The sequence below is a fragment of the Pavona decussata genome, unplaced genomic scaffold (genome assembly GCF_977016875.1).
Source record: "Pavona decussata unplaced genomic scaffold, jaPavDecu1.1 SCAFFOLD_156, whole genome shotgun sequence".
NCBI lineage: Eukaryota > Metazoa > Cnidaria > Anthozoa > Scleractinia > Agariciidae > Pavona > Pavona decussata.
In genome coordinates, this window is record NW_028145568.1 from 2,364,907 (window position 1) to 2,388,218 (window position 23,312).

At 37.9% G+C, this 23,312-nt stretch overlaps 2 protein-coding genes and 1 long non-coding RNA gene across 4 annotated transcripts in view; 2 read left to right on the top strand and 1 right to left on the bottom strand.

The window, feature by feature from the left end:
* LOC146465262 (uncharacterized) overlaps positions 1 to 19,000 on the bottom strand; it is a 35,335-nt gene extending 16,335 nt beyond the window's left edge. Inside the window, exons 1-14 of one of the 2 annotated variants that reach the window (XM_085128490.1) lie at positions 18,462 to 19,000; positions 17,547 to 17,656; positions 17,149 to 17,235; positions 16,534 to 16,613; positions 12,410 to 12,569; positions 10,299 to 10,408; positions 9,204 to 9,294; positions 7,683 to 7,934; positions 7,096 to 7,172; positions 6,406 to 6,516; positions 5,193 to 5,307; positions 2,665 to 3,772; positions 1,689 to 1,754; positions 589 to 661 (exon numbers count right to left, since the gene is read on the bottom strand). In XM_085128490.1, the coding sequence (XP_084984616.1) occupies positions 589 to 661; positions 1,689 to 1,754; positions 2,665 to 3,772; positions 5,193 to 5,307; positions 6,406 to 6,516; positions 7,096 to 7,172; positions 7,683 to 7,934; positions 9,204 to 9,294; positions 10,299 to 10,408; positions 12,410 to 12,569; positions 16,534 to 16,613; positions 17,149 to 17,235; positions 17,547 to 17,656; positions 18,462 to 18,741 (2,720 nt within the window). In that variant the 5' untranslated portion in view covers positions 18,742 to 19,000. The remainder of the gene's footprint in view (positions 1 to 588; positions 662 to 1,688; positions 1,755 to 2,664; positions 3,773 to 5,192; positions 5,308 to 6,405; positions 6,517 to 7,095; positions 7,173 to 7,682; positions 7,935 to 9,203; positions 9,295 to 10,298; positions 10,409 to 12,409; positions 12,570 to 16,533; positions 16,614 to 17,148; positions 17,236 to 17,546; positions 17,657 to 18,461) is intronic. The other variant, XM_085128491.1, reaches the window with a different exon arrangement.
* Positions 1 to 23,312, top strand: part of LOC146465230 (blastula protease 10-like) — a 532,877-nt gene that overhangs the window by 323,179 nt on the left and 186,386 nt on the right. The gene's annotated exons all lie outside the window — the stretch shown is intronic.
* LOC146465264 (uncharacterized) lies at positions 19,082 to 22,591 on the top strand. Its single transcript, XR_014868264.1, has 2 exons — positions 19,082 to 19,454; positions 22,296 to 22,591. It is a non-coding gene; the product is annotated as an uncharacterized LOC146465264 (long non-coding RNA).

Below are 23,312 nucleotides of genomic sequence, written 5' to 3' on the forward strand. Positions count from 1 at the left end.
ACAGAACCTCAAAAGGTGGTTTCTTTATTGCATAGCCACTCCTCTATCCAGCAGTAAAAAAAAAACTACAATGAGATTGAAAAATTAACTTTATTGTTTACCTTGCAATGCTAACTCTTGCTAGCTGAATATTTCTGTGTCAACTCAAATTTTAAGGCCAATAAAATTGTGTCGGTAATGTTGATGAGATAGGTGGTGTCTTCGATACCCCACCACCCTACCCCAGATAAGTTGGAGCGTCTTTGAACAGACTTGTTTTGACTAGTTCCCTTAGTTCACTGATCTGACAATAGCGAGTTTACGCAACAGGACGGCTGATGTGGTGGGACGGATAATTGTGCTTGTGTGACCAACGTGACGTCACGGCCAAGTATTCATAACTCTAGATTGTAACACTCCTACCGCTTGTAGTTTTCAGGTTGTCAAAGATGAGAGAACAACAGTTTTAGTCGAAAATCGCTTAAAAATGTGAAGGTACTAAGATGTCATGTTGGTCACACAATGATATTTCACCGTCCCCTTCCCCCAGCCGTCCTGTTGCGTAAGCTCACTAATAGTGCCGCCTATATGACCCGCTTAGCTACTAACTTGTTTTGTAATGCATCCAGTTCCCCACGTTTTGCTGTCACTTCTTGCTGCATGGACTCTGCTACTCGAACAGCTGTTTAAATAACCAAACAAACAGACAAATGAATGTTCAATAAACGAACGACTGAAAGAAGAAATGGATGGATGGAACAAATCAGACAATCAATATTAAGTATTGTAATCTATAGACTTAAATATAAATGTAATCAACAGAAGACTCTTTTTGATGTCTATACACCTAATACAAAAGCTTAAAACAAGCAAAACCACAAGGTAAACGAAAAAGCACTCCACCGATGGGAAATTCACTTTAGTTGATGTATAATTATAAATTAACACTGAAATCTCGCGCTAAAATTAAGGAGTAAATTTGTCACCCATGATATTACCGTCTTTATCACTCACGACTTGTTCCCATCTGGCCTTGTAGCTCAGTCGGTACTGAGCAACGGTTGATTTAGTCCGGAGGTAGTCTGCAATGTCAGCCGTCTCCTCCCCCTAACCCGCAGGGGGCGCGGGAGAGAGAGACGCACCCCCGGCGGGTTAGGGGGAGGAGACAGCTGGCATTTCAGACTAGTCCGGAGGTTGTGGAAAGAGGTCTCTGAACTTTTATCCCCAGCCCTCGTGTGGTGTCTCATTTCCTTCCTAAGGCTGACGCTCAGTTGGACATTCATGGGTTCACATCAGCACTATAACTTTCACTGCAAAGTTAATTATCTAATTGACTATTTAGGTCATGTATCTTGAGTTATTATTATTGAAGATTTCATTTTTGTTTTCATGAATTGTTTACATAACTTGCGGACACGGGTCTGGGCTAGTTATGTTACACTCAATCAGTTTCATTACATTCAAACAGCTTATCCGTATTCATAGAACTTCTTACTATATTTGCGTTCTCGCAGATAATCCATTTCTGACAGCGTTCAATAAGGAAGGACAGCTCTTTGTCAGTATTCGTTATTGAGCTTAGTTCTTTCCTTAACTCCTCATGGTAGCCTCCGAGAAAGTCGAAAACAACATTGATTATTATTATTATTATTATTATGACTATAATTATTATTATTAATTTATTATTATTTGTTACTGTTATGAATTACCTTTCCCACTCATGTCTCCCTTTGTTTTTAACAGCTTTCGTGTCAAGGCCAAATCCTGTTCCGAACCTTTAGAAGCAAAGACACATGATAAGCACAGAAGATTTTACGGTATAGCTCAAGTAACGCTTCACCCTTAGAAAACGTCTATTAAGTGTTTAGCTATTACTTCATGTTCAAGGAGGTGCGGTGGAAATTGTGGACAGGTTCGAGGTTGGGGTTGGTCTGTGCAATACTGTATTGTTTCCTTAGACTTTGCTCCGCATCAGACTGATTTAGAATCGCGTTTACGGGAAACACGAGATTCGCGTTTACGTTTTCTTGAAAACAACAACAACAAAAAAAAAAAATAGTACATAGTCAACAATAGTGCAATACACTTCTGGCCTTTCATGTTAACGCAAAGATGCTGAGTTTTACTGAGAAACTTAAAACAGCCAGCGACAAATGAAAGATAGATATTGTCACGTGGTCATTTGGTGGTGGTACTTGGTGACGTAATCAGTGACCATCAGTATCATTCTTTTTATTAGTTGATAACGGTCAAACTCAGTGAACAGAGAAGAAAAGGAATGAAATCATTTTTGGGGGAGCTAAAGTGAGGACTGCTGTCTTTATAGTTTACCGGGCTTCCTAGCCCTGTGAAGGACATTTGGTTTGCGGGATTTGAACCCACGACCTCTAGATTAGATCACCAGCGCTCTAACCAACTCAGCTACGAAGGTCAGTTGGAAGCTGGTCGGGGGAATTAACTTTAAATAAGGTATTTAATTCGCGATAATGGGGCTACATGTAGGAAGCCCGCGGAAATATAAGGACAACAGTCCCACGTTAGCACTAAAACAAAAATATTATAACAATTTCATTCCATTTCTATCCCATTGCAAGAGTACTAAGCGGTTGAAACACTTTGTAGAGAACAAAAGGGGTGACCTTGCCAAAAACACTAGTATTAACATCACCACTTCCATTAGCATACCCTTTAGACGAGACAATAATTTAGTGATTTCTTTCTCTCGCTCTCCGTGCTTGCCCTGTACCAGTGAACTCAAAGAACTGTTCTCATCTTTCAACTTCGTCACTTCAATCTGCCGCAACTTCAGCTCCGACATGATGTTGCTCCTGTCCTCCATCAAAGCATCCAGTTCCTCTTGTTTGATTTTCAGACTGTTTGACATGGAACATTTTTCCTCCTCCAGCTCTTTGACTCGTTTGTCCTTAGACCTTAACTTCTTGGCTAAAATCTCGCGATGACTTTTCATCTCCTCTACTTCGCTGATTCTCTCCTCCAGAGTGCGAACCAACTGCTCTCTTTCTCGCTGTAGTGAGTCTCCTGTCTGACTATTCCTCTCTAGTATCTCCGCCAGATTTGTCCCTTGCGCTTGAAAACTCGCCAACATCTTCTCCCTTTCAACAAGTTGTGTTTGAAGTTTTTCAACGCAGTTTTGAGATTCTTCCAAACCCTTTGCTTTTGCGTCTAAGGAGCTAGTTAACTCAGTAACGTGCTGCTGCAAATTTGAAATTTCGTTTTGCCGCCTCTCTAGTTCTCCCGTTAAATTTATTTTCTCTTCCCTTACCAGATTCATTTCCTTAGTTCTCAGTTCCAAGTCATCTTTCATTTTACCAATTTCATCTCGTTGTTTGGATAATTCAACTTCTTTCTCTATCAAATCCTCTTTCAAACTAGATACATTTTGATTGGATTTTGTTAGCTCGTTTAAAATGCCATCCAGTCGAGTGTTTGATCTCTCCTTTTCGTCACTAATCGCTTGTTTGACTTCACTTTCCCGAAGTTTTACCGTCTCTTCGCGAATTTCTTTTATAAGCCTTTCCTTTTCCGCAAGGTTATCGCGTAGAACGTTCGCTTCTTCGCTGTATTTTTCTTTAAGATTTGTCAACTCCCTGGACAAACTTTCTTTCTTTTCCTCAGTTTCTTGTCGAAGCTTTTCAGTGCTAGTAAGTTTTTCGTTTAGTGTAATCACATTTGCTTGTTCTTGAGATAGTCGACCATACAAGGACTGTTGCTCATCTTTTGCAGCTTGAAGTTCCGCTTTCAAGTCTCGAACAGAGCATTCCAGTTCCCTGCACTAAACATTGAAAAGCAAACAAAAACATCAGATTTGCAGATAAAACAATCAAAATAACAAGTGAGATATACATTTAGAAACAACTTCACCATTTTGTGACCAACAGAGAGGTGTCCTTTCTTTCTTCAAATGTATGAGATACGAAAAGAGATTTAATTTTAAGTGTTACATTTTATGACTGAAAAAAAAAAAACGGGAAGAAAAGTGTGGCTGTACTGGTGAACCAGAGAAGGACAGTAGACTGCACCTTTCAAAAGTTCTATTTCACTGGACCATTATAACCTGCTGCAATGTTTTTAGGGCTGGGAACATTGTTCTGTTGTTCGTTTTTTTTTGTCCTATCGACCAACCATGTAAGATGTTGCAAACGGTGCAGGTTAACCCAAGAAGGGTGTATAATTTGGTCAGTCAGAGCACACAGAAATTAACAAAATGGATTAACATTTACCCTCCGCCCGGCAATGCGACCGCTTGAAAGTCGCTTGTTAATACTTTGTCTCAAGACTAACTCGCTTTGACGTGAATCGCCGCGTATCGATCTTCATGAGGCGATGGACTGGCTAAGTAGCACCGTGGTTGTTGGTGCTTGTTTCTTTTTGATACAGAGGAGCCTGCAAGGCTGCTGCCTAACAAGAACCCAGTAGCCTGGGGAAGAATTGCTCTGGGCGCATAAATTTTTGTAGCAACACTTCACATCTTGGGTTCCTAACTCCTCAGTGTTTGGTCTTGTGGGCTCCTTGAAATTTTTCTTAGACAATAGCCTTGGCATGCACGCCAAAAAAATTGACAGGAAACCAATGGGTGCTGATCTTCAACAACAAACGAATGACGAAAGCAGAAGCAACAGCATAACTCTTTGGACAGTAAAATTGAAACTTCCTGTTGTTTAAACAGGACGCTCCGGTATCAAATGGGCGTGTCCTGGCCATTTTTCACCTTTAGTTGACAATCAACCATCAGAGCAGACAAACAACATGCGTCTTTTTCCAGCGCTCTTACCATTAAAATTTGCTTACTTTTCAAAATAAACACTGTTAAACAAATCAGAAGTTGATAATGATATTGCTGTGGTAATATTATGAAATTTTGAGGCCACGACAGAACGGCGTCTAAATTTGCATCTCGCCCACAAAGGTGTGAAATGAAGGAGGAGCTTGCCCTTTTATAGCGGAACTTCTTGTTTAAGCTATGGGCAACTCGTTTGTCAACTGTTGTTGAAGGTTGTCATGAAGCGTTGGAGAAGCTGGCTCAATAAGGAAAGAAGTGGGTCAGGCAAACAAAAGTCTCCCTTTCGTTTCAGTCATTTTCAAACTCTAAGAAGTCAGTTGACAGCTACGAACAACCGCAGCCCTGTTCAGTGTTGTTGTGATAATTAAGTGGGATGATAGAGAAAAGAGAGTTCAGGAATAACACCACTCACCTTCGCTTCTAATGCTACTGCGGTTTCGTAGCTTGTTTTTCGTGTTTTTTCAAGCTCTAGCTCTAGGCTTTTCGCTTTATCTTCCATGGCTGAAACAGCAGTTTGATGTTCTTCCCTGAAAAAAAAAATGCAATTTGCCATTTGTTTTTCATTATATTCATCACGAAAAACAACATATGAGTAAATTCAGTTCGATGCGCTCGATGCTCTAACTGTCTATTTTTGACCATTGAGTAACCTGCGTACAGACGTGTCCTATTTCCAAAAACTCAGAGTATAGCCATTGGTTTCCATTGATTGGGGAAGCTTATTTGGCATCGGGATCCGAAAGTTCACTGCGCCCAGGAGGAGAAAAATTCTGCACAGCGAGTCCCCTGTGTAACGAAACAACACTAAGGCTAGATGATGGTTAAACGCCGAAATAGTGCACTGACAGACTGGAATTCCCTTCCAGAAGACATGAGATGTTTACCTTTTGATGCTTTTAAAATTTCATTACTTAAAAATAAATTATTTTTAAATCTCAGTAAGTTTTTTCTTAGTGTGACATTTCTTAGTTCATCCATTTTTAACATTTTTTAATATTTTGTCATTTTTTTATTTTTATTTATTTATTTATTTATTTATTTTTTATCTTTTTATGCAGTACCCTATTGAAAACCACATTATGTGACATAGGCCATCTGTAAAAAGAACTTTTCTTATCTTATCTTATCTTATCTTATCTTATCTTATCTTATCTTATCTTATCTTATCTTATCTTATCTTATCTTAAAAGATCCATGATCTTGGTGAAGGCAGAGTGGCTAAGTAGTTCGAGGCGCCGATGTGTAATCCGCAGGTCCCAGGTTCAAGTCTTCCTTTGAGCACCAGACGGATTTGGTGCGTGTCCGTCTCCTGTTCCAGCCAACTGGTAAGTCTCCTTGATAGATGGGATTCTTATTTTCAATTTGTAATATTCCTTTCAGTAATTTACGGTGTCCTCAATTAGCACTGAAGTGCTTAATAAGGCTATGTTCAAACTTGGTTCCCGTGCATGGTGCCCGTGTCCATAACCGAGTACAAGGACGAGACTTTGTACATCCGGGCACTGTGTGCACTATGACGTGTTTGCATCCTGACATAACCTTAACTGGCTCTCAAACAAGGTCGTTATAATGAGGGCGATGATGACGAAGATGATTTTAAAGCCGTAAATTGAACGGTTACTTACTTCAATTTGTCTGTTTCTTGCTGTAAAGTTTCCAGCTCTTTTCTAACAAGTGCTGCTCTGTTGGCAGACAGTTCCAAGGCTTGGGTATGCTCGTCTTCCAGCTTGGCTATTCTAGAGTTCACAAAAGGAAACAATTAAACGTTGAGGGAAAAGAGAATTGTGACAAAAGAAATGGGCTTCTTGCTCGGTGCCTTTCCTCGAACGTTTTCAGCGGAAAATTGTCGTTGTATATTCTTAGTTATCAAGCACATTTAGCTCCAGGCACCGTATTAGCTGTAGATAACGAAAACCCTTGAGGTATGTCCAGAAATGCACCCTAATGTGATGCATGAACTGTATGACAGACATAAAAAGGTGTCCCCACCCTAAATTCGTACTAAAACACAAATACTTCTGTCAAGCATGAAGTCATCTGAAAATGACAAAAAAAGGTCTGTCTTATATAAAGTAACCAAATTCCGGGTTAGGTGCATTTCTGGACATGAGTGGAGAATTACTTTGAAAATGAATATATGAATAATATCCAACCAAATTACTTCAAAATTGTGACGCAGTTGCCGCACGAGTGTTGGCGCTTTGTTTGAAATTGCGTGTTTTCCAAAGGTGGTATTTAGCAAAAATGAATGTTCGCTCACTATGAGCGCGCGGTACGTGTTTCAACTCTTTTTTCTAACTCTTGGTAAGCCTTACCTCGCCTTATACTCCTTCTGCAGTTCTTCTTGTTTGTTTTCTGTTAATTCTTTACTGCTTTTGAATTCTGCTTCAACCTGCATGAACAACAAGCAAAGTTATAAAATCTTTCTTTTAAAAAAGCCAAATTCTGTGTAGTAGATCAAGACTACAAGTGATCCATCAGGGTTAGGTCTGTCCTCCGGTTTTCGCTGTTACCCTAGGGCCACCCAAGCGCCAGGGTAACCCTATCTGCCTCGTAAACACGCGTTAAAAAGAAGAAATGTCCGAGTGCTAGGGTTACCCTCCCTCTATGTAAACAGGCCTTCAGAAGTTACTCCGTTGGCTTGTTAGCAACACTGTCTGCAACACACCCTTGTGGGACCAGTCACTTAAAAATTGATCACGAGAGCTGGTTTTAACCCGCGCGTTAATCCCAACACACGCCAGACTAACCACTAGCTCAACTTACGTTGGGAGAACGCCGGATGTTTGGGCAGGTTGCACAGCTGATCGCCAGTACCTTTCATTTACGAACGGCTGCCGCGGCTCTCTCTCACTTACGAACGGCTCTCACCCTACCATCCCTTGAAAGAACTATTTTTTACCCTATCTAGCGTTGATTGCAACATCTTCTTCTCGTTGTCGTCATCAAAGAGGCACTTTTGTATAAGCTCAACCAAGGCGTCGCCTATCTGTCCCACAGCAACAGTGCTCTCCAGTGCACTGGTAACAAGACCTGATCGGAATCTCTTCTTGTCCTCCTCCAAAGCTATTCTCTTGATTTTATCAAGAAACGACTTGTGTGATGCCACGTCTTCTTCGAGTTCTTTCACTTGGGATTGCATGGAATTTAAGCCCTGAGAGAAACCGAACAGACGATAAGTAAGGACAAGTTAGCTAGTAAGATAATGCAAAGTCTCCTCATCGCTTGCAGGCAGTTCGTATGGTTGCGTAAAGTAACACACAAATGGGCTTTCTGTTCCAGGAATTAGAGGTGTAACGATACACCTACGTTGCGATACGATACTTTTCGATACGATACATGAACGTGCTCAGAAAATACTATTTAAGAAATAGTAAATAGCGAGTAAGAACTCTTAATTTCATTCTAAAATCAACCAACTTCAACAACATTTTATATTATTTCACTGATAATAATAACAAATTAGACAGAATAAGGGGTTAGTATGAAATGTGTAAAAATGTGTAAAATGAAAAGAAAAACTGCAACTGAAAATAAAATTGAATCAGATTTTAGAGCTGCTTGACCCAGCCGTATTCCGTATTCATCAAAACATTCGAACTTCTCTGCAGTCGGAGCACTGACCGCCTTGGATCATTTTGTACTTCAATAATTATATCACAACATTTCTCAAAAGACATGTACCCTCAGTGCTTCCCCGCCAGAATATAAACCCTCAAATTTCGGACTCTAAAATCCTTTCATAGAGAAGTCCCCCCGAATATAAGCCTATGGGCCATGGTCTGTTAAGAGTCTTAGAGTTAGCTGTTTTGAGCAGTTAGACTTTAGTTAGTATTAGTGTTTCAAGTTGTCGTATTATTTTTTTACTGTCAAAACAAAACAATTTTGAACCCCATAATTCTCTCCAATAATGAAAGTCCGGGACGGTGCCTACTAATACCGAAGTATTTTTGAGTGGTTTATGACTATACGGGGAAAGTAGACCATTGTTTTAGAGATAATTAAGCAACAATTATTCTAAAAAAAAAAAAACAGTAAAATACAAAGCAATGTATGGCGTTTTTTTCCAAATTGAAGCTTTGTTATCTCTGAAAAATGCATGGTTACCCCAAATTTTCTTTTTGAATACCAAGAGCACTTCGTTCTGCTTTCTCCGCATAGTTTTAAACCGCGCAAAAATATCCCTGTATTAATAGGCACCACACATAGGAAACCCAAGTATCTCGAGATGCGCAGAACGTATGCCCAGTAACAAAAGTAGGCACCGTCCTTAATGCTTGTTTTTATGCAGCAATTATCAGCTGTCCGCTAAATTATATCGGAAATCAGTTAAGTGTGTTCTGTCCCAGAGTGAACCTTACAGTGACTGCTAGAAGCGGTAGAGGTTGCTTCAATGTCATGTTAAGCTTTTCATACAGTGTACCTCATCTTTTGTATCTATGCTCTGTTGTTGTTTCCTCAGTCCGGCCTCAAGCTGGTGAATCAACTGCAACTGACCTGCAGCTTCGTTTTCCCTAACAATCACAAAGGACAAGAATGAGTGCTGTCTTGTGCTAAATACATTAATAATAATAATAATAATAATAATAATAATAATAATAATAATAATAATAATAATAATAACAACAACAACAACAACAACAACAACAACAACAACAACAACAACAACAACAACGACGACGACGACAACCACAACAACAACAAAATTAATAGTCTCATTGCTTTTTACAGGCCTTAAATATAAAAACCCTAAACTGGAACCGCTCTCTAGTGGAACTAGTCTCTAGTCTCCCAGGTGACGGTAAACACTTCGTATTCCCTCATCAAATAAGATGTGTCATGAGAACTGATGAAATATTTGAAAGCCACGAATGTGCGACACAAGACAAAATCTAGGTCCCTAGCGGCAGTTGAATCTAAGATCTTCCGTAATTGGTCGGATAATCTTATCACTCAGCTAATGGGGATCTAGATCTCGCGGTGAACTAGGCTATTTCCAAGCCGATAACCGGCCTACGTTAAAGAAACTGTAGTGCTGTGTCGCAGTGGAGTGGAAACGAATGTTTGGTTTTTTCAACAGAGTTGAGAAGGTCCGTGATTTATTCGAAAATGTTGGTAGAATTTTTAATAAGTGTATCCAACGCAGAAAACAAAAACACTTCGGTAGGGTGTAAACTTCCCACGAGCGAACTTCTTTTACATGTATATAAAGGTGGAACGCCAAAAATTTATAACGGACATATGATTTACAGGTTCAGTCAAATGTGTTATTACTGTAACTGTATTCAACTGTATTGTGGTTACACACATACAGTCAACTCCCTTTATTACGGACAGCCTCGGGACGGCGAGTTAGTGTCCATAACAGCGAGAGTCCGTAATAACGGGAAATTGTTTCAGCCAAACGTCTGTGATTTATTTTTGCCTGGGATTTGACTGCTGTCCGTATTATTGAGATGTCCGTAAGAGCAAGGTGTCCGCAAGCGAGAGTTGACTGTACTCAAAAATTCTAATGTACCTGAGAGCGAGAACATGGTCTCTGCCTGCTACAGATTCCTTGAGCCGGTTCTCCAGGTCACTGACCACTTCTCTGTAATAAGCATCTTGTTTTGCGCAAAGCTCCGTTGTCTGTTCAAACAGTCATTCATGTACACATTGTCTTAGATAACGAGCTCACTGAAGACATTTATTTAAACAAGTACAGAAAACAGCGTAATGTCTACTGTGAATGTCAGCCACAACTTAAGCCACTCGATAAAGAAACAGTTAAAGACCGTTTGTCGAGCAGCATGTACACATTCAAAGTTACATGTATCAAGCCGGGGTAAGCGCATGGGGCTTAAGGTCACGTTAGTTTGGGCAATAGTGTGCATTTTCGATAATTACGAGCTTTGAGGGTAAAAATAGCGATGCAAAATTCATTAATTGATGAAATCCCGGCCAATGCATGTAACAAATAAAGACGATTTCTGAACGTTACAGATCACACTTTCATACAAATTGAGATCAACTTGAAGGAAAAAAAAAGAAAAAAAAAAAACAAACAAACAAACAAACAACCAAAAACAAAAAAAAAAACGACAACAGCAACAACAACAACAACAACAGAAAAAGTTGTACCGCCGTTCTTCATGCCTACCAAAATACAATCCCTTTTAATCTTGTCTACGTTTACCCATCCACGTCCCGTTGTTTTTCTTTTTTGTTGTTCTATAGCTTTAAGCGGTTATTTTGAGGTTAATTCAATCCTACGAGCAGTTCCCACTTCAGAAACCTTAGTAGCCCCTTTATATAAGTATCCACTAAATTGCAACCCATAAATCAAGTGTACTGAGGAGTTACTTGTCATGCTATCCCTTCACGTTGATCGGCATTACCGAAACTACATGTATTGTGCGCAATCTTACAGACACCCTCGCACCCTTCATTAGGGACCTTCAAATCAGATTACGACTTTCAAACTTCAAATCAGTCACTTCCCCTGAACTCTCGCTCCATCCCGCTGTTTACCAACAGATAAGGAAACCCAGAGAGACAAGAATGGCGTGACAGACGGTTATCTAAACCAAGCAACCTAGATTTGAAAAGTCCTACTTGTACACGACAGACCAGTACTCAATCTCGTAGTCAAATCTGATGGTCCCTGTCGATACAACAGAGACCGGCAACAATTCAAAGGTTATTAGTCAAGAAGAGAGGGAAAGCCTTGCACTTATTCACATGGGTCTGTGGAGGAGGCAGTGAAAAAACATTAACTGCAATGTTGGTATTGCCATACATTGTATGGCAATACCAACAGTGTCAGAGATACTACTGTAGTCCATGAAATGCGGTATGCCAACAGCCGCACATATGTTCAGTTTAACTTTCAGGTGTTCATGTTAGATAACCCGAAAACACGTGTCTAGATTGAGATGGAGAATCAACATGTTGTAAAGTTACAGTACAAAAAATTGAAGTTGAATGTTTTGCCTGTGCTTCCCCTGTTTTCTCTAAAGCCTTAAACGACATAAAGAAAAGATCAGTTTTTTCTTTATGTCATTATGCTTATGTCATTATGTTATGCTGTTCAAATTTGGGACATAACACAGTGGCATTAATTGTTTTAAATTTTGCACTTTTGCGACTTTGCCCTTATGTCATTATGTCACTAGCGTGAACCAGGCTTTAATTCATTTACTGTGACACTTTAAGGACGGTGCTTACTAATACCGAAGTATTTTTGTGCGGTTTATGACTATGCGGGAAAAGCAGATCTCAGCAAGGCCTATTGGAATCCAAAAAGAAAATTGGGGGTAACCACGCATTTTTTAGAGATAATTAAGCAATAGTATCTCTAAAAAACGCCAAAATATAAAGCAATGTATGGGATTTTTTTCCTTAATTGAAGCTTAATTATCTCTGAAAAATGCATGGTTACCCCCAATTTTCTTTTGAGATACCAAAAGCATTTAATAAGTTCTGCTTTCTCTGCATAGTTTTAAACCGTGCAAAAATATCCCTGTATTAGTGTGCACTACCCATAGGAAACCCGACTATCTCGAGATGTGCAGAACGTATGCGCAGTAACAATAGTACTGGCACCGTCCTTAACTATATTTCTGTGTTTCGTAGCTAATGTTCATTTACCATTTTTAACTTTCTTTTCAAATCGTCGATCTGTACATTTGACTCTCTCAGTCCCAACTCTGTTCCAACATTTCCCAATCCAGGGATTGCATATCCACTTATCCTGGAACCCAGACCTCCCGTTCTTAGCGGTCCACCAAAAGTAGTGCTAGTACTGGGACTGAAAAATAAAAATTAATGTAAGTCAAAATAAATAGTTATGGAAAGAGAGAAAACATAATAATGCAATTTATCCCATGCCATAGAGAATACAGTCAATCAGACATCTAGAAACCTGTTGCGTGCTCTGCTGTATGCAACGGGTAGTATTCCACGAAAAAATCCTGGCGTTCCTCGCAGCCTACAGATTTTTCCTGATGACTTCTTACCTTTTGTTGAAAGGCTTTTATACATTTAACGAGGAGTACCAATTTATATTTTTTAATTTTTTATCAAAATTATGTACTTTCAAGAAACGTTGCCGATCTGTTGAATATTCTTTCATTGATTGTTTTTGCTGTTAAAGCATTAGAGAGTGAAATTTTGTGTTAATTCAATGAGTGGCATGGGATAAATTAGTTATCCAATTTGCTTTCTTGTGGTATACCGTGAATATCCCACTCGTGACTTGATTTTTCTTTGTATACACACTCGCCTAAAGGGTTGTGTGTATACTGAGGAAAATCAAGTCACTTGTGGGCTATTTCACAGTATACCACTCAAAAGCATTACATAACTAATACAGTAAAAACCCGCATATAAGAACCTGGGTTTTAAGAACCTGTTGGGCTAAAATTTTCATTTTAAGCCCCCTCCACTGTAAGAACCTATTAAGGCTAAAATTTTAAGTTAGGTTCTTATCAGTGGCACTGCTGTGAAAGTGTATACAGTACCGCTTGAAACTATGGGACCATTTGCACGCGGTAAAACCTCGTCTTTGCCGAACGTGATCGCCGCGAATTCACCGCGGTGGGACGAAAACCGCAACAGCGGCAGAGAAGAAAGCAACCGAAAGCCGCGGGGAATTAGACGCGGCAATGCCTCGGTAAAAATACAATGATGACTAATTACTATTGTCAGGGTATTGTCAAACATTATCTCACCTTTCATCCTAAAGAAGCCCTCAAACAAAAGAATTTGTAAAGACTCACCGAATCGGAAACCGAACGACCGATAACAATTCGTTTGGCAGTCACTGACGAAAGTTTCTTTTTCTGCATTTGGGACATGTTCAGTTTTTGTCACGCTACAGGCAATAATCACAGAGCAAAAGACATAGTTTCAGTTTAATTCTTGCTGTTTACGCCACACAGTCAAGAAAGATATTCTATTCGTTTGATAAACCTCCTGGCCCCAGTTGTTCAAAGGCCGGATAACTTTATCCAGTGGATAAGTCACTATCCAACAGTTTCAATCTGTTCAAAGATTTCAGCATTTTGTCGTGTACAAGCGAATATGCACACTCTAACCACAGTCTAGTTTATGAGTGTACGAAAACCTTGGACAACGTTTAACGTGAAGTATATTTTAGATCCCGAATAGTGCGTTATCCAGCGGATAAAGTTATCCGGCCTTTGAACAACTGGGGCCTGATAACCCTTCCTACTGATGTAAAGTGCACAACAAGTTCAATCGAAATACCGACGCTGAATTCAAAATATGCAATCGGATTTCAGTACGGACACGGAGAAAAACAAAGTGAAAATCTCTCCAAATGTATTGCCAATGTAATCCGGATTCGAAAAACTAAAACTTCGTAATAGATTTGATTCGGTATCGAGTGTGAGCGATAAGATCGATTCACTTGGAGCAAACACAAACGCGGAAAATTACCGCAACGCCTAATGTATTTCTATTAATATTTACTTTGGATAAAACGAAAACAGCAACTTTAGCAAAAGTGAAAAGCCCCTTCCGATGTTTTAAAACGTTGAGAGAAGCCGTCGTTTGGACGTAGAAAGGACCGTGCCATGATGAAAACACCGGGAAGATTTCAGTCATGTGCTAGGCAACCAAATTCCTTCACATGTATCAAGTTTCATTCCGCAACAACACAACACGAAAAAAAAACAAGATGCCCCTCTAATGGCATTACACGGAATGCTTAATGTAGCCCCAATTATTCCCCATTGTATGTTTCGCAGATATTTAAAAATATCCTCCCTTGGCCATTGAAATAATTGTCTGAATGGTTTTATTCAGATATATTGCGTGATACTTATCGTTGTGTTACTAGGAATCATACCAGAAATAACTATGCAATAACGTCATGACCCCGCTGAACTGGTCTGGCCTCCTCTAGCTCTAATCCTTCGCGTTGATCATTCCGATCTGTTTTTTAAAGCGGATTTTCTTTGCTGTGAACTCTCCCAATTTCCGCCGTTTCAACTGTCGAGTACTACCTAGAAGTTATTATTTCGATTTACTGCTTGAAAAAGGTTGGTTTTCTCTCTGAAAACGGCAGATCCAGAGTCTTAAATTCAGACATGTGGCCGCCATTGAACGAAAACAACTTTTCCAAATGATGATTTGCTTTGACGTCACACAAGTAGAGATGAGTGGGTCCCCTCCCTCGTGATATACGTGCAGATGATGGAGTTTGATTGGGCTGCTTTTGTTCAAGACAATCAAAACAATAGATCCCTTCTGGGAGAGGGAAGAATTTAATCTAGTTTTAATGAATAAATCAAATGATGATTTGACGTCACACAGAAGTGATGAGTGGGTCCCCTCTCTCGTGATATGTGCCTGCAAAATAGATTTTGATTGGGCCGCTTCTGTTGAAGACAATCAGAACAAAATATCCTTACTAGGGGAGGACAGAGTTTAATGCATAAATTAATGTGCACATTTGCGACACCGATGAAAAAAAAGATACCCGACCGAAACCTAGACACGTCATGCCCTGCGGGCATTCCGTGTAATTATAGTTAGTTAATTTACGGCGATTCTTGGTAGGAAACCTGGACGCTTGCAGTTTGTTATTCAGCCACAACGGGAGTAGTAGTGCCTTTTCCCTTATGCCCAACTAGTTCCATTGTAATTCCTTCAAAAAGACCTGGAAGCTAGCTCTTCTTTCGTCGACTAGCATTCGAGCTTTCACTGACCTTTGCGTTGCTTCGCGTATCGAAAGGAATTGTGCGAGTGAAGTTTAATGAATTGTTTTGCACGTTAAGCAAATAATTTTTGGCATAATTCACGAGTTCGCTCACAGAGCGCTTTGATTATTTCCCTTGAGAGCGAGTGCGCTTCCGTGAAATTTATCACACCTAAAACCCGACAGTTCGCTTATTGTCCTCGAAGAACATGGAAACAAAGCGAACAATAGCCTATTCAAACCCAACCGCGTCCTGCCTTTCACCGCGGCTTTAATCAACCGAAAAAAACCTAGGTGAAGCCGAGGTTTTTATTGCGGTTAGACGAGGTTTTGCCTAGGTGAAACCGCAGATCAAAACCGCGAATCGACCGAGGCAAATTCGCGGCAAATGGCCCCATAGTTTCGAGCGGTACTGTAATTAAGTAGAAACTGCTGAAATATTAAGATCAACATCTGATTATAATCAAAAGTAACTTGACCTAACATTTATTTTTTTCTTTCAAGCTCAACTGACTGTGTTGTATGTCTATTGTGTTTACCTTTCAAATAAATGATTTAAACTGTATTATAAGATGATATTTATACTATTCATATTTAAATGAAATTCATATGAAAATATAAGAACCTTAGTAGCCTAAATTTGCTTTAAGTACCATTTATATAAGAACCTGTTTAGGCTAAATTAAAAAATCCAGGTTCTTATATGCCGGTTTTTACTGTATGTACTAAAAGTATCGTGAAATTAGAACTGTACCCAACACCTCCACATGGTGTAACTGCAATGTAAGCTCTTCAAATAATACAGCAAGGGGGATGAGAAAATGTAATTTGCAAGATGCCTTTTGTTTCTTTTTTTAAGTGAGTCCAGACTGCTGGCAAAATTCCTTTGTTGTCTGAATAATAACTTTTCACTTGGAAATACATTATTTTAAACATTTTCCCCACCGTCAGTGATCAAATAATTTTAATAAATGTACAGAAAAATAGGGTATACTGATATGAAATACATGTATAATTATTTGTAAGTAGTTTACACACAAAAACTTACTAGTGGTGATTAGAGAATGTGGTCCTGACAGGGATTTCACTTTTTTGTGAAATACCAGAAAACATCTCCTTCTCCTTTTGCTGTGAAACAATAATCAGAATAATCAATCAATCAATCAATCAATCAATCAATCAATCAATCAATCAATCAATCAATCAATCAATCAACCCATCCATCCATCCATCCACCAATTAATTGATTGATCAATCAGTCAGTCATTCAGTCAGTGGTCAATTAATCAATCAATCAATCAATCAATCAATCAATCAATCAATCAATTAATCAATCAATCAATCAACCCATCCATCCATCCATCCACCAATTAATTGATTGATCAATCAGTCAGTCATTCAGTCAGTGGTCAATTAATCAATCAATCAATCAATCAATCAATCAATCAATCAATCAATCAATCGATCAATCAGTCAATCAACCAACCATTACCAATAATTGATTGACTGATTGATCAACAAGTCAGTCATTCAGTCAAGTTCAGAGGAAACAATATTTTCATTACATTTGGATTTACAATAACCTGAACACAATTAAAACACAGTTATTAATACACTAAAAGAGAACCACAGAATAAATTATATTTCCATTTATATCCAATACCTCCATGTTTTGAAGGTCAACTCTAAGTTGATCAACTTCATTGGCCTTGGACATTAAATGACCCTGAAAATCTTTCACAGCATCGGACTGAAAACAAAACAAGGTCATGAAAAGTACAATAATAATTTAAATATTAACTTTTACTTGCAGTGCTTTAACATTAAACATGCTAAAAAATAAAGATTGCTTCTAACTAAGTATCAGCCTGAAGATGACTACAGTGTACATGTGGACTAAAATGTTAGAGTGTACAAGGTAGGTATTTTTTTAAATACATGCATTTTTATAAGTTTTTCAGCTGATGCATACGTGTAAATCATCAGTTGCAACGGGATTGGTTTTCATTATTTACCATTGCCCCTGGCTAAAGCTAAGTTGCACATTATTTTAATACGTACAAACACTCTGTCCACTTGTCTTCCAACTTGATTCCTTATTAAGCTGTCAAGGTTTTCGGGAGTTCTCTTGCTTTCTGCTTTAGAAGGAGGATCTGCCTCCCTTTGGGACACTTGTTAAAACAAAAGTACTGAGTGAACATTTAATAAAATAGCACAATAATGTTGAAGAGCAACCGATTATGCTAGTCCTTTGAATCTCTTCAAAGTTAAAGTGCATACAAGTTACAGAGGGATTACATGTATTTTTCAAGATTTCACAAGCTCGTTTGCATCTCCTTTATGACCTTTGTTGATTTTGTTTTGATAGAATTATTGTAAGATAAACTAGTATCGATCAATTCAATATTATATTGATAAAATGGATAATATTTCAATATTATTATTATTATTATCGATAATTATTGATAATGAACACAATGAACTTTTTTATTGATTTTTTTGTTAATTTCTGATTTGATAAGCTAATTTCTATTGATTTTATCGAATATTATTGATTATCAATTTTATTGATTTGCTACCCCGTACTCTGATTTTGATGGTACATGTATCAGTGAGCTGACCGTTCAATTTTTGCACACTGTACCTGCCACAGTACTTGGACACACAACTTCCTGTCCTGCACGTTTTGTACCTGATTCAAAAAGAGTCAGTTTTGGATCTGTACTAGAGCCAATATGGGGTTGAATTCTTTACTCAAGAACCAACCTAGATTTTTGCTGCAAATATGCATTGTATAAGCCTCCAAAAGCTTTGTTAGTGTCTGCTATTACTGCAGTACCTGCTGGTACCAGTACTTAAAATTAATAGTTAACTTACATTTGAAGTTTTGTATATATCAGTACAACATGTTAACATGTATTTGAGATTCCGTCCTGTCCGAATTTCGTATAATGAAGCAAAGCCTATTCTACTTACCAAGACCACTACTTGAGACAAAAGCGGAAGAAAACGGCAAATTAGCGCTTGGTTCTGATGCCACAACACTTGCTTGGGCACCTGATGGAGGGCGCATCAATGGCGAAGGAATATCGGGAATTTCCGGAATGTCCGCGCTCAAACGGTACAGATAAGTAGACAAACCATTATTCTCCAATAATACTTTCCTCTCTTCCTGGTTATTTGCTCCAGGCGTTGTCGTTTCGACCGGCAAAGTTGCAGGCGGGTTCGAGATACTTGGAGCATTCGAAGATGCCATTCGATTCCAGTAGATTGAAACTGAGTCGCCACTATTCAGCGATGGACATTTTCTTGACGAAACTACTCATCTCATATGGAAAAGCAAAACCCGGGAGGGATTAGGATTTTTCAAGCGATGCTTGGAAGATCGATTTGAACGTTATTCAAGGCATTCTTGTCTGTTTGTCCGCCATTTTGTAACCGTCACTTGGAACAGGAGACGAGAACCTGGAAACGACAACAAAATACTAGTCCCAGGTCTCCAGGATATCGCAGCCTCGTTCCCAGAAAATTCTCCCAGGAATCCATGCGCTCTTCGGATTACGGAAGTTTGCTCTTTGGATCCGTAAGCTGGTTGAGAAAAGATAACATCGGCCTAAGGGAGGTGACGTCATCAGGTTATTCTTCGGAGCAGCCACGAACCGAGATCCGATTATACCGGAAATTGACCTGCATTCACTCTCTTTCAGTAGTAATGGCGGACGACGTCGGGGAAATAAAGACTTCGAACGTTTATTAGGATTCGTTATGGTAGAATACAGAGTTCTTTCCACTTTCGTTTCTCGTTGTCTGAACACTGACCTCAAGGATTTTACCTTCGATTTGTGGAAGAAACGTGGAACTATGAAAACAGTCAAGATTTGCTCAGGTAACATCGACCTACGGGAGGTTAACATCGACCTAAAGGAGGTTAACATCGGCCTACGGGAGGTTAACATCGACCTAAGGGAGGTACGTTTTATAGCACCACGTTTGTATCGTATGTGTTATACTGGCACAATCGTACACATGGAAAGCTTATTTGCAAGCATTAAAACTTACAATCTTGCAGGAGCTTTTCTAATCATTGACCTGAGTGTCATTTCATTTATTGCCAACTCATACAGGAGGTTAACATCTACCTAAGGGAGGTACAGTGGCTCACAGTGTACATTTTATAACTTATGTATTATAAAAGTCAATTCATAGGCATAGAAGCTTACTCTCTAGCAGGGAAACTTGGGATCATAAGGAGCTTTTCTATCATTGACTTGAATTTCATAAATATTTTCATTTTTACCAACTCATAACATCTGCCTATAGGAGGTAAACATCTACCTAAGGGAGGTTATGGTATTATAATAAGGAAGGATGGACTTGAAGAAAGCTTACGAATCTTAAGGGGCTCTTGCATTTTGTGTACATGCCATTTTAGAATAAATTTATTTATAAATAATAATAATAATAATAATAATAATAATAATAATAATAATAATTATTATTATTATTATTATTATTATAATTATTATTATTATTATTTGAAAAGCCTTTTAATCTCACTAGAATGAGATAAATGAGAGTTTTTTCATTTTTTTATTTACACTCATAACATGGAATACAGTGAAAGGCAATAAATTGTTCTCTTGTTGTTGTTGTCATTTTTTTCTTGGTTGACCCCATCAACCTGTAATTTCCACATTAAATTTTGCTAGAAGTGACTGTTTATGACTGTAGAAATGATAGATCATTTTTCAAAAATATAACCCTTAATATGTCGGAATTTATTTTAATTTGATTTGTGATCTGACTTACAAGAGGTTTGACTGTTTGACTGCTTCATTTTTTATTTGCCATTAACCAAAAAAATATACAACATAAATACATTAAAGATGATACACAATATTCCTACTAAACTATTTACAAGATGAAATGTGTTAAAGGCTAGGAAGCCTATATAGAAGCCTGGGGCTTATTAACTATAGGCCTGGAACTATAGGATAAACCATAGAAGTTAATGGTACTGAATGAAAATTCCAATTAATTTTTTTTAAAAGAAGAAAAATAAAAAAGAAAGAAAGAAAAAAAAAGAAAAAGGTGTGTAGCTCAACAAAGAGTCAATTTAACTTAGAAAGAAGGAATTTTCTAAGTCTTTTGCCAAACTGATACTTTCACTGTTTTGAATTTCACGACTAAGCGAGTTGAAAAGCGTAGGACCTTGAAACCCAATTGAGAATTTTCGAAGATTAGTTCGACAATAAGGTATATAGAAAAGGTTGCAATTTCTTGTATTATAAGAATGTATCTGGCTTGCAAGAGTAAACATATCGCGAAAATAATTTGGAAGTAAGCTTCTTTTAAAAAGATACATAAATTTACCTATGGGGTATAAATAAATGTCAGAGAATTTTAAAATCTCCTGTTCTTTAAAAAGAACACCAGTATGAGCATCAAAAGAAACTTTAGATATTATTGATTATCTTCTTTTGCAGAACAATAATCCGATTTAAATTAGACTGATATGTCGATCCCCACACAGAAACACAATAAATTAACTAAGGGTAAACTAGACTATAGTACAAGGAGCGTAAGGAGGTTTTGGGAAGGCAAAAACTAGACTTATAAATAATACCTATTGATTTTGATATTTTTCTAGAAACACTAAGAATGTGAGGCTTCCATGACAAATGCTCATCGAGGATAACACCTAAAAATACTGTCTCTTTCACATGTTCAATTGCATTGTTGTCAATTTGAATAGATATATCAAGTGTTTTCCTCCTTTGGGGTGGTCTAAAAACCATAAAATTTGATTTTTTAAAGTTAATGGACAGCTTGTTTGCTCGACACCATTGAGTTAATTTAAGCATTTCAGAATTCAAGATTCCAGGAAGCAAGTTAAAATCTTTGTGGGAGAAAAATATGTTTGTATCATCTGCAAAAAGAATAAAATCCACGACCTTTGACACATTACACAGATCATTTAAATATAGAGTAGAAAGAGTAGGGGACCTAGTATAGAACCCTGGGGCACCCCGCACTTAATTTTGCAAGACTCCGTACTGACACCATTAAATTCCACACATTGTTGTCTATTGCTTAGATAGCTTTCGAACCCTCTCAGTGAAGTGCCACGAGCACCATAATGCTCTAATTTTGAAATCAAAATGTTATGATCAACGGTGTCAAAGGCCTTGGACAAGTCTATAAAAATACCAACTGTGCATTCCTTATTGTCAATGGCGGAAGAGATTTTGTCATATAAACAAGTAAGAGCATAAGCGCTAGCGGTGGAGTGATGCTTGCGAAAACCATACTGATTGTCAGAGAGAATGTTATGATTATTAAGAAACCTTAAAAGACGATTGTACATTATAATAATAAATAAGATATTTTAACAGGGAGCCCACGTCACAAAATGTGGTTTTCAGTGAGGCCCTGCATAAATCTAACGTAAGAATACAAAAAGATTACAAATATAGCTATCTAAAAAATGAAAAGTAAAAAGGATAAGATCGATAAAAAAAAGTCTACATGTTTCTAATAAGACGTCTAAAAACTAAAAAATTGGAAATGTTCCTAATGCCGTCTGGGAGAGTGTTCCAGTCATCTACCGCATGACAAATAAAACGATGCTGTCCCCATGAGCGCTTTGATTGTGGTTTACAGATGTTATTACTAAAACGAGTGTTATAATCATGGATGTCTTTAAAATGATTAAAATTAAAATTCCAATCAATTCAAATTTCAATCATTACTCTCTCATTGCTTACTACAGTACATTAACAATATTGGTTTTATTTTATTTCTTTTCAGAATGCAATACTTAAACTGCACAGACCGCTGAAGAAACAACTACTTCAAAGACACCTATGACTCATTCATTCCACAAAAGATATTGTGTACTCAATTCATACGCATAGAAGCTTACTCTTCAGCAGGGAAACTTGGGATCATAAGGAGCTTTTTTATCATTGACTTGAATTTCATTTTATTTTTACCGAGTGATAACAATTCCACCTACGTATACAGGAGGTACATGTAAACATCTACCTGAGGGAGGTCATGATGTTTATAGCACCATGCAAGTATGTATTAAAATAGGGAAGAATTGACTGGAAGAAAAGTTATGAATTTTAAGGGGCTTTTGCACTTCATGCACAAGGCCCTCAAATTTGGAATGGCAACCCTCTTGATTTAGGTAATTCGCTTACTATCTGGAATTGTAGACAAAAACTTAGAGATTACTTCCAATCAAATTGTGAATTCATGTCCTTTTGAACTCTCGTATACACAGCTTAGCTTAATTTAATATTTTATTTGTTATTTATTTAATTTTTTTTCATTTAAGTTATTATTATTATTATTATTATTATTATTATTATTATCACCACTATTATTAACATTAATATTTATCTATCTATTTATTTATTTATTTATTTATTTATTTGTAAACTGTAAAGTAATTGCACCATTTTGACCAATCTCCTGTATGAATTGTGCCATATAAGCCCCCGGCTTCGGCATCTCAATATTGATTTACAGGTATTACTTATTACCATGCACTCTCTTGTACTATCATTATGAATAAAGAGCATTATATATTATATTGTCTCAGTTGTTCAATAATTGTTGTATTCAAACAGAGGAAAAAAAAGGAGAAAAGTCCAAATTCTCCAATGCCTAAGGTACAGTGTAAATTCAGTTCAATTTCTCTACCCCAGCCAAATTCAATTCCCTTCTTCCCAGGCATGGTACATGGTCAAATGCCATGTGGGAGGGGGGGGGGGGGGGACAAGGCATTTATTTTTTGTTCAAATTTGACTTGTTCTC